Genomic DNA, 15,106 nt, shown 5'->3' on the forward strand with positions numbered 1-15,106 from the left:
ATCGGACTGTATTTCTAAAAAGGTTGGGGGGGGGGGTTGCTCCCCTATGTACACATGTGGCCCGCGAAGTACCTCCCAATGTAGCATGTGGCCCGCTTACACATGGAAGTTGGAAACCCCTGATGTAGAGTAACGTTTAACCCATAAAAATCATTTCATAAATAGATCCAGGTTCTCGGTGTACTGATCTGTTCCAAGAATGTTGCACATACTGCTTTGTTAATCAGTCAAAGTGCAGAAAGAAACAAAATTTATGTTTTTTTGTCTGACTTCCATGAAGTAATATTTACATGAAGCAATATTTAATACTGTTTATCATTATTTCGCGTACACAAACAGTAATGGGTATTTGTGAATAAAGAAGTGCTCTATACTTTGAGTATAATGGGCATTCTTGTCTTTATCTCACGATGACAATCTAAATTACGTACTACGATTACTCGTACGATGTCATTGGGTATCATATTACATATTCTGGTCTTTTCCATTATCACAGTTCCGGATTTACCTTACAGTACACTATCACTGTGTAAATGGCCAAAAAGAGACTGAATAGTCCCTTCACTCTTGACTAGTCACTAGAACTAGGAGATCTAGCTACTTTTACAAAAGACCCACTTGCCAGTCGTAACTACGCTACGTACCTATTGTTAAAAAATAAAATTTATTTAATGAAGTATAAATATAAAGCTATAAAGTCAAGTAATACGAGTAGGTACGTATGTATGTACTACGTGTATGAGTATGTATGTACTTACCTGTTCGCATATCTCGCGTATCCTTCACAATCTTCACCGGTAAGTTGGTGAACTCATTCCGAATACGATGCACATCCAACACCAGTCCGTCTATATCACATTGCTTTAGCTGTAGCAGCTTCTCATCCCGTGTTATCCGGTCTATGTTCAGTGTAATCTCTAGCCCCTCTCCGTCTATCGTATCGCATAGCATGCGCTCCCGGTCCGGACATTGCTTCTTGAATAGAATGATCTGCGCACGCGCATCGCGTAGTTTATCTCCGGACTCGACGAGTTTCTCTTTGAATGTGGCGCAGTCCGCTAGGAGCGCTGTGATACGCTCCGTGAGCTTCTTGATTTCTGAGGAGGAAAGAAGTTGGGTAGCCCAATTAGCTTGGAGGGTAGCGTGTCTGCCTTGTATGCGCTAGGCTGCGGGTTCGATTCCCGCTAGGGAAGAACTTTGTCTTAAACAGATAAGATTTGTTTTCGGAACGGCTGGATTTCTCCTATCCTTTTTGGGTAAAAACCCCCGTTACTAAAGACCTTGACAGTTGTATATCAAAATTTAAAGAAGTTGAATACCGATTTTTGTAATTTAAAATAGGTACCTACATAATGATATTTACCCAATGCCACTTCCATAAGGGACATGAGAGCCACATCAATCCCAGTTTCCTTTGCTATCACTTTTTGTATGGGAATACCAAGAACATTTTCAACATCTGTGAAATAACAATATATGTAGTAGGTAATTATTAGGTAAAATACCTATGTAGGCTGGTGGTTTGAGTACATGTCAAGACATAAAATTAAAAGACGAGGTGTGTTGATCGAGGACAGGGCCGTATTTATGGGACCAAGGGAGCCCGGGCTCCCTCCCTCCCCCGCCCTCGAACATTAGTTTTCACCTTTACAATAAACCAGGCTCCTAAAATTTGGAGCTTCCACCCCCTCACATAACTTTTCGTCGGATACTCAGGCCCGACCCCTCCTAAATAAAATCCTAGATACGACCCTGATAGAGGAGCAATATTGATGAACGCATTATTGTAATATAATATTGTTATTATTTCCGTACGGTAAATAAAATAAATAGAAAATATTACCTATACTTGTTAGAATAAAATTATTAATTAATGTATATATTAATTATGTCCTTACTCTCAAGATGCCCCTCAATATTGGCGAATATATAATCATAGGAGTCCATGATAACAGAATGAATGTCCCCCTGTGCATTATTGATGAATGTTGACATGTCTTCTAATGCACTGCGCGACATATGGGATGCGCGACGCAGATGTGTCGACATCTCCTCATTGGTCGAAATCATGCCTACTATACCCACCCTGAAACGAAAAGGGCTTAATTAGATTTCTTTTCCGGGTAGGTACTCCTGGCTTTTCCTGTCCCACTCACAACTCACAACCATAAGAACAAAATATTCTCCAGTTGCACTGAAGCATCAGTTCCAAAGTTCCAAACATCTAATAGACAAAATGTGCTTCAGTTTGACTTGAGAGCTAAATTTTGGTTCATAAATACAGATGAGGTCAAATGTGAGTAGGCCCTTAGCTTGTCTCCGAATGGAAAGTAAAACCCCCGTCACTGAAAACTATAGCAATTATACAGTAACGCGAAATCCCTATCAAGCGATTATAAAACTCACAGAACACAGACGATCAATATCTGCAGCATGAAGATGAGTGTTCTCTTGCAGACGCGACTACTCTTATCATAATCATGTAGATCGTACTCGCTGCAGCATACTTGTGTCAGCAGGATACAAGGTAAAGTCAGCATGGTTATGAGTAGAATAACACCGAGTACAATGTAACCCATCTCCAGGTGAACTAGTTTCAATATGGCGGACATCTCGGTGGGTATTTCCCGGGATAATGCGAGCTGGATGAGCTCTGTGGAGGAGAAAATGAAGAAATAGGTGACATCAGAAGGGAGAAAAATAGGTAAGTCTCCTGAAAACAATAACTACATCCAATGTAAGGCCCCCAAGTTTATGGTAGGTAGTTAGGTATTTAATGTCGTGGTCAGCCAGCGGCGATAGCATGTTGAATGCATCAAGTCCAATCTTTGAATTTAAGAATCGCGATTCACGATTCTTTTGAAATATTCGACTCTTTGAATCGACTCAGAGAATATTTACCCATCCCTACTAGTTTATCACTTTCTGTTCAACATTTACTTACCAGATTTTGATTTCAATTTCTTTCACTTCAAACTCAAATTTCATTTGCCTGTCCACCTCGTCCAAAAATTTATCCCCAGAATATTATCTGTTTGTGTCTTTCCGTTCTAGGAACGTGTGTGTGTTTCTGTAACGCGGACGTTGTGTTTGTGTGTTTCCTGTGATAAGAATTGATGTTCTACTCCTAAGCACGGTTTAGTCCCGTGGTTATCTACTCGCTTCTCATACAGAAGGTTCTCGGTTCGATCCCCAAAACCGTGTATCTTCATTGTCTCTTTCATTGTCACTCATGCCCTTCCAAATAGCAGTTGAATATGAATAGTGGGCACAGTTCTATTTTTCACCTGGAGTATAGTATGTCAGTTTATATTTACCTGATTGATGATTGTTATTTTCCTACGGATTGGTAAGTTTAGCGAGTTGGTTGTCATTTGAATGTTTTCGTTTATTTAGACAGAACCATTCACTATTTTGCACATTAAAAATATTACTTTATTACCTCCTCACTGTCCTTCTACCTTTTCATTGATTATCTTTGCAGTTCTGGTGTTTGTGTTTGGATTCAAGCCCACTGAGGAACCTCCGTCGTTTGACAAATATGAACTGTCCGATGACAAGAAGAAGAAAAGGAAACTGAAGGAGAAGGTGAGTGTGTAACGTATGGTTTAGCTTACAAACACTGTCTGGCATTCAAATTGACTTGGAGATGGGTTTATGTGAGTCAGACTGATGTTCCAACATGAATTGCATGTGCAAACTAAACACCAACTACCCGTTACCAATGATTTGGAATATACTTCCATGCACTTAGTTTTATTTATTTTTGTCTATCGCTTATATGTAGTTCTTTTTCTTCGTACTATCGTAATTTGTTTCTACTATTCCCAAGGTTTGAAATAGAATTGGGCCCGGAAAGAAAATAACTATCATGTAAAGGTTGTGAAGCATTTGAAATATTCGGGCCGAATTCATAGGGATAGGAAAATGCTCTAGTGTTGGGTTTTACCTAAAACATAATCGGGGATTACACTAATTGGGCGTTTATAAAACCCACGATAAATATTTTGTTCGTTCACTGCAGTTAAAGCAACAGTGCATGTGGATAGTATCCGGATGAGTGACCATATGGCCAATCGCGTGCACTGGGTTTTCCCGGTCCCACTCAGGCCGGGTGAGGTTAATGTGAGAAGACACTTAGAAAGGTATAGGTATAAGTACATAGTTTGTCGCCGTATTCTAGCTGTGTATAGGTATGTGTTTTTTATTTACTCTAACAATTCATTCACAAGCACATTAACAAAGAGCTGAATCCTCCTGGTCTAAAACTTCAGCTGAATAGCTGAATTTTGTGTCGACTGAGGAGGAAACAGCCCAGGTCTATGGCATTTTCTTTTGACATTTTCATGACAGTTTTTCTTTTCTTCTGTGATTCTCAACGCACTTCCGGCTTCAGGTTTGACATCTCCAGGTGAACTAGTTTCAATATGGCGGACATCTCGGTGGGTATTTCCCGGGATAATGCGAGCTGGATGAGCTCTGTGGAGGAGAAAGTGAAGAAATAGGTGATGATTGAAGGGAGAGAAATAAGTATGTAATTCAAGGGTATACATTGCATCTATTGTAGAGTAGGTAACTAATTTAAGACAACTCCCCAAGGGTAATCCCGGCCTCACTCAGACTGAGGTTATAATGGGAGAAGGCAGGTAGCTTGTAATGTCGCCGAATGGAGGATGAAACCCCCCCGTGTTCCCGTCCCTGAAAACCTAAGCAGTTGTACCTACACCCATAAAACTCATAAAAAAAAAAACTAAGTACAGTCGACTCTCGATAATTCGAAATTGGAGGGACCTGACTATTATTTCGAATTATCGAGAGTTTCGATTTACCGAGATGTTCGAATTAGCGAGAGAGAAAAAATGAAAACTTCGAATTATCAAGAGATTTGAAAATAATGAAAAGTGTTCCTAATATGAACTTGTATTTACTTACGAGTATGTATGTTAGTTATTGTACATAATAATTATTTTTATTATGTATAAGCATACAATTCTTTTTACTTCGATTTATCGAGCGTACCAAAATGCATTGATTTTTTTCGAAATATCGAGAGTTTTTCAAGGGACCAGACAGTTGCTTCGATTTATCGAGAGTTTTGAATTATCGAAGGTTTGAATTACCGAGAGTCGACTGTAGTAACCATCGAAAATTTTTGTGAAAAAAGGAAGTACCTAGAAAAGAAATATGTTACTGGATACTGGGTAGGTAGGTATACCTAATATCTAACATGTGTTGGGTACTTAGGTACTTACCGTTGGGTCCTTCATTGGGTTGCATAAAGGAGAGTAGATACTTGAGGAATGAGAACACAGGAAATCCATTGGTACCATTACACTCATTATTCTGCACTATGTAGCTATCACCCTTACCAAGTGCTGGGAATTGTACTCCGGCCTTGCTATGTATTATGAGAACAGCACTTGTAATGAATATCCAACGTACGAGTTTCATTTTCATTCGAATAAGAGTTCAGGAATATTACTAGGTACTATCTAATGCTCGGGAATTCAGTTACTAAAGTTCAGGAACTTTTTTATGGGAGCTTTTTTCAAACTAGGTTTCTTTTCTCAAGACTGTAAGCTATAGGTAAGCAAGTAGGTATTTAGGTAGGTATAGGTATAACATAAAATTGTTTTTAATAATCGTAAGAATATTTAAAAAATTAAAATGAGATAAAAATAAATAAAGGTATGAGCTAGAGACTTGAAATTTGGTATGTAGTTCACAAATGTGACAAGGATGCAACACAAAACGTTTGGTTGAGATGGTTGCTGCGCTTGGCGGTATTTTGACCGCTTTTGGACAGATTTCGACCGTTTTTTGGCGGTTTTCAGCTATACTGACTAAACGGTTAGAGATATTGTAAAAGTTACAATAGAACATAAAAATAAGCATCATTCAATAGGATAAGGAAAGTCGTGTGATGTTCACACCAGATTTTTTGACAGAGGGAACTGTAAATGCTAAAGGTGACCGGCCGTCGCGTCGTGTCGATCGACGGCCTTCGACTATGTGTGGACACAACTTAAGGTCTTATCGTCCCGAAAACGAAGAGAAGAGGACATTACTACCTACCTCGGTGGTGTAGTGGTCAAGGCGCTCGCCTGGTAAACAGGAGGGCGTGGGTTCAATCCCAGCCGAGGTTTGGAATTTTATCCTCAATATAATTTGAGAATTTGACCACAATAATAGTGGTAGCCTACTGCTGGAGTAAAGGGACTTTTCAGTCCTATGCGAGCAGTATAAATAAGCACTACTACTACTATTATTAGTTCTCTGGATTAGCAAACATCAAACTGCTCAAGAGCTATACTTTTAAGAGGAGTGATATCATATATGAATTCCAAACTTATGAACAAATAGATAACAATTATTTATTTATTTTTTTTTTTAAACACACATTTAAATTTTCCCGCTATTTATCAGTAATCCTATTGGTTAAAATGAAAAACCTCCCAAAAACCTCTTTGGTTCAACAAGATGTTTGTCTTGAGATTGATCTTGACTAAGATGAAGTTGGAAATGTTTCATACATACCAAATATTCTCAAGTTAAACTTGAGCTGAAATTTTGCTTAGCCAAGTTTAGCTTAAGATTAACTTGAAATGAATTTTCATACATACGGCGGTAAGAGTTGAATTTATCAAGTACGAAGTTAATTTTGTTTTCATCTACGGCCAGGAAAGTGTCATCTACATATTTGATAGCAAATTGAACATAATCTGTAATTTGGGGAAGAATTTTATCAAACAAATCATCCAATACAATATCAGCAATAATCGGCGACAAAGGGTTTCCCATAGCAAGTGAATCTTGTGAATAAATGACATTTTTATATGAAAAATACGAAGTTGTGAGGCAAAAAGTTAGAATATCTGTGAAAAGGTCTTTATTCAATGATGTATGATTTTTAATAGAATCCCATTTTTCAAGTATCAAATTTATAGCCAAAGATGTAGGAATTTGAGTGAATAAGGATATCACGTCCAAAGAAATGAATTTAAAACCAGGTGTAATAACCTTTGAATCAATGAATTTTTTGAAATCAAAGACATTTTTAATGTTATAAGTTGAATTTTTCAGGGGCTGTAAGATAGGAACCAAGAATTTGGATAGATCATAAGTTGGAGAATTAATAGATGATACAATTGGTCTTAATTTAAGTTCGGGTTTGTGGATTTTTGGCAGACCATAAATTTTAGGGGCAACGGAATTATATGTCATCAACTGTTTTTTCTTATATTCATTAATATGTTCGAGGTTTCTCATTTTCTTAATTAAAGCATTGTTTTTTTCCATGAATGAATTGGTCGGATCTTTCTTCATAACTTTATAGGCATTATCTTTCAGTAGTTCTAACATTTTCTCATCATAATCCACTCTATACATCATAACTGTTACCTGTCCTTTATCACTTCTTGTCAATATTATCTCAGGGTGTTGTTTTATGAATTCTTTAGTTTCTCTCAATATTTTCTTATTAATAAATGGATCTTTGATTTTATTAACTTTATTTGATTTCAGCTCTTTATTCTTATATGATAATAACTCAGTAACTTTTCCTCTAACAATATTCTTTTTTTCCTCTTCAACTTCAATATCTTCTAAAATATATTCAACTTCTTTTAGACAATCAAACAGACAATCTTTAAAGACCTTTTCACAGATATTCTAACTTTTTGCCTCACAACTTCGTATTTTTCATATAAAAATGTCATTTATTCACAAGATTCACTTGCTATGGGAAACCCTTTGTCGCCGATTATTGCTGATATTGTATTGGATGATTTGTTTGATAAAATTCTTCCCCAAATTACAGATTATGTTCAATTTGCTATCAAATATGTAGATGACACTTTCCTGGCCGTAGATGAAAACAAAATTAACTTCGTACTTGATAAATTCAACTCTTACCGCCGTATGTATGAAAATTCATTTCAAGTTAATCTTAAGCTAAACTTGGCTAAGCAAAATTTCAGCTCAAGTTTAACTTGAGAATATTTGGTATGTATGAAACATTTCCAACTTCATCTTAGTCAAGATCAATCTCAAGACAAACATCTTGTTGAACCAAAGAGGTTTTTGGGAGGTTTTTCATTTTAACCAATAGGATTACTGATAAATAGCGGGAAAATTTAAATGTGTGTTTAAAAAAAAAAATAAATAAATAATTGTTATCTATTTGTTCATAAGTTTGGAATTCATATATGATATCACTCCTCTTAAAAGTATAGCTCTTGAGCAGTTTGATGTTTGCTAATCCAGAGAACTAATAATAGTAGTAGTAGTGCTTATTTATACTGCTCGCATAGGACTGAAAAGTCCCTTTACTCCAGCAGTAGGCTACCACTATTATTGTGGTCAAATTCTCAAATTATATTGAGGATAAAATTCCAAACCTCGGCTGGGATTGAACCCACGCCCTCCTGTTTACCAGGCGAGCGCCTTGACCACTACACCACCGAGGTAGGTAGTAATGTCCTCTTCTCTTCGTTTTCGGGACGATAAGACCTTAAGTTGTGTCCACACATAGTCGAAGGCCGTCGATCGACACGACGCGACGGCCGGTCACCTTTAGCATTTACAGTTCCCTCTGTCAAAAAATCTGGTGTGAACATCACACGACTTTCCTTATCCTATTGAATGATGCTTATTTTTATGTTCTATTGTAACTTTCATCGAAAGCTCACCAATTTAAATCATCTTAATCGAAATTGTCTTGATAAGAATAATTTATTTATTTTTATCTCATTTATAGGTATAACACAAAGAAGCACTAAGTAGGTACCTCGGTACAATGAAAATTAAACCAAAAGTCACTAAAATAAAGGAACGTATAAAACACTGTCCACTAAGAAAATCTACATAGGTAGGTACCTATTAGGTAGTGGACAAAGTAATAATAAGTTCCACATCTACCTACCTAGGTACCTAACTAACACAAGACGTTTAGGGTTTTCACGTTTAACGATATCCTGTGAGTTCAATATGATTACCTTAGGTAGTTTTAGAGTTTAGAGGGGAAACAGCAGTATGTTCCGTTTAAGTTCGGGTTTGTGGATTTTTGGCAGACCATAAATTTTAGGGGCAACGGAATTATATGTCATCAACTGTTTTTTCTTATATGTTTCCTCCAAATTCTCCATTTCGATTCTTCCCATCAACTGTGATCAGCTTGTACCTATAGGCTCTCCATACAAAGTGTAAGTGGAACTTTAATTTCCTTCGTGAAAGGAACTTTAGGATGTTAATTCTCATCTCATATGTGTTCTGTTTTTATTGCAGGGCTCCTCAGAGTCCAGTTGTGTCTTCCAGTGGAGATGAAAGTAAGAAGAAGAAACAGAAAAAGTCTTCCCCTGCTGAGGTGGAAGCTAGCCCAAGTGAGTCCCGTTTCCTTTAGTTTAGCTTCAAATTATATTAATGGTTCACACGTACACATATTTGCTAATCTGGGAAACTTGAAATATTTGGAGACATCATGGTTACTGGTTACTATTACCACACTGAATAAAAAAGTTCAATCGGTCTGGTAAAGGTGTCTCAAAAGTGGTTGCGAGATTTGACCCATACATACAGAGATATCAAGTTGTTCTAAAATCTAACTAGTTCTTGTTCTGATTTCAGAGGTGGCTGCTAAATCTGTGGAAACCTCCAAGTCCCAAGGGAATGGTAAGTCAATACTTTCTTCACTCTTATGATATACCAATATCGTTATACCACCATTCCCGAACATGTTGAAATTTATCCGTTAAAACTTATTTTTCAAAAAAATATCGTTTGGTCAATCGTTCGTTCAGTCACTCTCGTTTTGTCAATTATATAAAATTTCAATAGATCAGTTGCGCTTACTTGGGTGGTGTTTCAAAGTCATAGAGCAGGAAAAATGAGGACCAACGGAATTTTCCTTTTTCTTCTACGACTTCTAGATCCCGAGATAAATCGATTTAAAAAATACCGGCAAATCGTAAACTTTGACGTCACGGCATACCCTCCCGTAGGCGATGACGTCACATCAAATGTCCCGAGAAAAGCTCCCTTGCAGGCAACGCATTAATGTGTTTGTGCGCATACGTTTCGGCGCAGTTCTTTCTGCTCCGCCGCTAGCGTGCTTGCATAGTGGCGCTACCTAGCGGACAAAAATAGCAACTGCGTTAAGTCTGACGTCACAAATCTTTGAACTTTTTCATTATAAAAATTGAATTTTCGACCTTTTACAGTTGTTTTTTCGGAGTTTTGACCTCAGATTTGGATTTTTCCCAACATTTTACATAGGAATCGACCATTTATTTATAATTTTTACCCATTTGCAACTCCTCCATTTCGAAATCAATTTTATCTAAAATTTCCGTTGTTTTCAGAAACCTGGACAGAGGCAAAGACAAGTAAGAAGAAAAAAGTGCGCAAAGAATAATGAATTCGTAATGAAAGAAGGAGGACAATCTGTAAGTGTGTGTGTGTGTTTTAGAGGAGAACACAGCGAAATAAAGATAATAGAAACTGTCCATGAATATATCTCGCACACATGTGAAGCATTTTAAAATCAAACGATGATATCAGTGTAAGAGGATCATTTTATAAGTCTGTTGTACATAGATAGAGTTTTATTTGTTTACTGTTCTACGTATATTCTTTTTCCCCTCGTGCGTTATTTGTTATTTTCCACAAAGTGGATACAATATCGGGAATTGATCTTTCAAGTCCCGATATAAGTGGACATGGTCTGATTTTCTTGGTGCAGTCTTGTTAAAGAAGAAGAGACAAATTAATGGCAAAACTAAAAGTTATTGAGAAAGTATTATTTTTTGCTGTTTTATTTCTAAAGTAGGATTCTCTTGAAAGGGGAAAATGTGGAAATTACATGGAACATGTTTCAATAGTTGATACTGCCAAGATAAGATCTCTTTACACCCTACTGCCGATACGGGTCTGAAACACTCGTTATTCGTAACATAATTAGGTCACATGTATCATTTACCCTCAGGATAGAGAGAAGCGAGTCAGAATTTCTTTTTGTTACAGGCCATGGTCTTACATAGGATTAACAGAGAGGACACAAGAGAAGAGGATACAACTTGCCATTCCACATCTAATGCTTCATACATGAGTAGCTTTGACTGACTTCCAAGTTACTCAATTCTACTCAATGTCCTCAGGAGGCTGAGTGCACCCCAAACTTCAAGCACAGATCCAAAAAAAAAAAAACTTTGAACTCACTGGGACCTGTGTGCAAGCTCGCATAGGTTAGTAATAAGTAGCTATCTAGGTATTTCCTTATCTATAGTCAGTTACCTACCTATTATCTGTTTCTAATAGATTTTAGATAGGTAGGTACCTATATCTCAGTTCTAAGTAGATTGTAGATACGCATAGTCAAACGACCCTTACCCTACATTCACGTGTCCTTTCGGTAGGTATCTACCTAGGTAGATATTCTTTTTGATCCAATTCTATCATTCTACCAATTTTTCATCCTGCACAAGTTACTTTAGCAGGGATAACAGGAAATTCTCTTTCCTGTTATCTCCCAATAACTAATCTCCCAATAACTTCCAGTCTGATAGGTATACTGTGTCAATGGGCAACTCAAAAAATTAATTGAGCAGTTCTAAATAAAGATTTTATTATTTTGTTTCTCTCTGGCGTGGTTTTAGGCAGATAGGTATCTAGGTCTTACCTAATGGGTCTTTTCGTTCGGAAAGCGAAGAGAGAAGGAAGACAGGATAGGAGAAAGCCAGCTATTCCGAGAATGAACCTTATCTGTTCAGGACAAAATCCACCCCAGGTGGAATCGAACCCGCGACCTAGAGCTTACAGCGGGCAGCCAGGCACTACTGTACAGAGGACGTAGGTTCTGGTTAGTTAAGAAACGCCCGAAACTAGAATATAAGTATGCAATACGCAAAACATCATAACGACGTCCGTTATAAAATCAGGTTGTGCATTCTAAAATATTAAAATTAAAATAATATTTTTCGTCTGAAACTACATTTTGAGACTAAAATTAATTTAAAGGAGTTAATCACTCTATGATTAGTTGATTCTGAACCCTGGATTAAGATCAGTCACTTAATCCTATAGGATTAATTTAAATTTAATGTGACCCGAGGCATTAAAATGTGTTCTGTTCAGTTGGTATTCGTGTTTGTTTTTATTTACATTTGTGATCAACGTCATCAGATAACTAGGCGCCGCGTCAACTAGTTGAACTAGTTTATCACTTTCTGTTCAACATTTACCAGAATTCCAGAATACCAGATTTTGATTTCAATTTCTTTCACTTCAAACTCAAATTTCATTTGCCTGTCCACCTCGTCCAAAAATTTATCCCCGGGATATTATCTGTTTGTGTCTTTCCGTTCTAGTAACGTGTGTGTGTTTCTGTAACGCGGACGTTGTGTTTCCTGTGATAAGAATTGATGTTCTACTCCTAAGCCTAAGCAATGACTAGAGCCTCTACAATGAGTATTAATCAGTTTGTCAACGTCCAATACATTTCCACAGCGTTCATCGTTGGAGGTGTGATTATCTTTGCAGTTCTGGTGTTTGTGTTTGGATTCAAGCCCACTGAGGAACCTCCGTCGTTTGACAAATATGAACTGTCCGATGATAAGAAGAAGAAAAGGAAACTGAAGGAGAAGGTGAGTGTGTAACGTATGGTTTAGCTTACAAACACTGTCTGACATTCAAATTGACTTGGAGATGGGTTTATTTGAGTCAGACTGATGTTCCAACATGAATTGCATGTGCAAACTAAATGTCAACTAAGTACCCATTACCAATGATTTGGAATATAACAGCTTCCCTGGATTCAACTTTCTAACATTGGATTGTAAACTGGTTATTTGTTCAAATATAGGTATTTTATTGATACAAAAAATGAGAAATGGTCCTTCTTCTAACTATATTTGTAATTATTGTTGCTAATTGAACCTACAATTCTTTTATTCTTAGCCCTAGCCATCATGGAAAAAAGGAAGAAGAAGAAGAAGAAGAAGAAAAAGAAGAAGAAGAAGAAGAAGAAGAAGAAGAAGAAGAAGAAGAAGAAGATGTTTTGATTAGTGTTTAGGACTTTAGGATCACCTGTCAAGTGTCTGGATGACTAGAGAGATCTCAATATGGAAAATAGAATATAGGTACCCCTAAACTTCACTTTTCTTACTGATTTGCCTGTCTACAAAGTGGAAAAAAAAAATGTTATTGTAGGTACCTATCTACCTACCCAAGTACCTACACCTACAGAGTTGACAACTTTGTGCTTCGTAATTTACTTCCTGCATTTTTTCCTCCTTTACATAAAATAGGTACCTAGCCAAATTGATTTTTTCCCCATACATTTCACATAATATTTTGTATTTTGTGTATTTCAGGCTTCAGTTGTGGAGAATGGGAATGTGAAAGGAGACAAAAGGAAAAGTACCGAGAGTGCTACACCAAAGAAACAGAAAAAGGTTCAAGAAGAACCTGCTGCTAAGAAAAAGGATGCCAAAAAGGAAAACAAGGAAAATGTTAAACCAAAAGGTGTAGAACGCGTTGAGAAGAAGATCAACAAGAGTGAAGATATTGAACAATCCAGAATAATTAACCAGGAAGGAGGTAAATGCTGTTCTCTAAACAAATGATTCAGTATGCTTTAAAAATAATCCTTTTACAGAGTGTAAGGGCATTAGGATGAACTATAAAGTCATATTTCTAGGATTTCAATATTAAAGAAGTGCCTGGAATGTGCCCATGAAGATTTTGAAAATCTTTTTAAACACCCTGTAGTACCTACATTTCCATCATTCTACCTAAATTTTAAAGGCTTCCCAATTTCTTTTACTTTGCATTCACTTCAATACTCTTGATGCCTAACTGATTTTATTTTTCCAGGTGAATGGGAGCAAGTTCCAAGCAAGAATAAGAAGGCTCAGAAGAGCAAGACCCCAGAGAAAGGTAAATATAGAGATGACATTTATTATCATTTATCACATAAAGTGGACCAGCAAATGAAAATTCAACTAACAACCACTTTAAATTACCTAAATTATTTTAGAAGGGGATTTTCTTTTGGTAATTCAATAAGAATGCTCAAATTTATGAACAAAAAACTTTTTTTAGTGTGTGGCATTTTTCCCCCAACCCCCCAGACCAAGGTTACTAAAGTGTCTGAGTTTAATGGAGAATCCAAACTAAATATCCTATATTTTCTTCTTTTGTGCAGGAAAGAAAGAGAAAAAGTCCAAAGAAGAAAAACCCAAGAAACAGGAAAATGCTGAAGTGAAGAAATCAGAGAACAAGGAAAACAAAAAAGATGCCAAGAAAGGCAGCCCCAAGGATGGCGCAAAAAAGGAGACCAAAAAAGACAAGGAACCTTTGAAGCAACAGACTGAGAATGTGCAAAAGAAGAAGGAAGGAAAAGAGGATAAGAAGAAGAAAGAAGCTGAGCCAGTTGTAGTAGCTGTTGTGGATAAGAAGGCCAAACAGGCTGCTAAGAAGCCAACTCAGTAAGTAAAGTAGACAAGGACATTATTCAGGGAGAACTTCAAGACACATATGTTTCCTCCAAATTCTCCATTTCGATTCTTCCCATCAACTGTGATCAGCTTGTACCTATAGGCTCTCCATACAAAATGTAAGAGGAACTTTAATTTCCTTCGTGAAAGGAACTTTAGGATGTTAATTCTCATCTCATATGTGTTCTGTTTTTATTGCAGGGCTCCTCAGAGTCCAGTTGTGTCTTCCAGTGGAGATGAAAGTAAGAAGAAGAAACAGAAAAAGTCTTCCCCTGCTGAGGTGGAAGCTAGCCCAAGTGAGTCCCGTTTCCTTTAGTTTAGCTTCAAATTATATTAATGGTTCACACGTACACATATTTGCTAATCTGGGAAACTTGAAATATTTGGAGACATCATGGTTACTGGTTACTATTACCACACTGAATAAAAAAGTTCAATCGGTCTGGTAAAGGTGTCTCAAAAGTGGTTGCGAGATTTGACCCATACATACAGAGATATCAAGTTGTTCTAAAATCTAACTAGTTCTTGTTCTGATTTCAGAGGTGGCTGCTAAATCTGTGGAAACCTCCAAGTCCCAAGGGAATGGTAAGTCAATACTTTCTTCACTCTTATGA

General features: G+C 37.0%; 3 protein-coding genes across 3 annotated transcripts in view; 1 reads left to right on the forward strand and 2 right to left on the reverse strand.

Moving 5' to 3' along the window:
- The window catches only part of LOC103513564, a gene marked incomplete at its 3' end in the record, with an annotated part of 3,929 nt that extends 705 nt beyond the window's left edge, over positions 1–3,224 (reverse strand). Inside the window, exons 1-5 of the mRNA XM_008478407.1 lie at positions 3,080–3,224; positions 2,407–2,653; positions 1,899–2,086; positions 1,364–1,459; positions 759–1,097 (exon numbers count right to left, since the gene is read on the reverse strand). Of these exons, the coding sequence (XP_008476629.1) occupies positions 759–1,097; positions 1,364–1,459; positions 1,899–2,086; positions 2,407–2,653; positions 3,080–3,224 (1,015 nt within the window). The remainder of the gene's footprint in view (positions 1–758; positions 1,098–1,363; positions 1,460–1,898; positions 2,087–2,406; positions 2,654–3,079) is intronic.
- LOC103513565 (cylicin-1-like) lies at positions 2,925–15,106 on the forward strand. The gene is made up of 7 exons (XM_026826728.1): positions 2,925–3,134; positions 12,435–12,638; positions 13,368–13,593; positions 13,870–13,932; positions 14,201–14,483; positions 14,694–14,788; positions 15,033–15,106. The coding sequence occupies exons 2-7, from the start codon at positions 12,441–12,443 to the stop codon at positions 15,104–15,106; spliced, it is 939 nt and encodes a 312-aa protein (XP_026682529.1). The 5' UTR covers positions 2,925–3,134; positions 12,435–12,440.
- LOC113469208 lies at positions 4,376–5,570 on the reverse strand. Its single transcript, XM_026826727.1, has 2 exons — positions 5,253–5,570; positions 4,376–4,479 (listed from the first exon to the last, which is right to left on the reverse strand). Exons 1-2 carry the CDS (start codon positions 5,455–5,457, stop codon positions 4,376–4,378), a joined length of 309 nt encoding a protein of 102 aa, XP_026682528.1. The 5' UTR covers positions 5,458–5,570.

Source organism: Diaphorina citri, unplaced genomic scaffold (genome assembly GCF_000475195.1).
Source record: "Diaphorina citri unplaced genomic scaffold, Diaci psyllid genome assembly version 1.1 scaffold988, whole genome shotgun sequence".
Lineage (NCBI taxonomy): Eukaryota > Metazoa > Arthropoda > Insecta > Hemiptera > Psyllidae > Diaphorina > Diaphorina citri.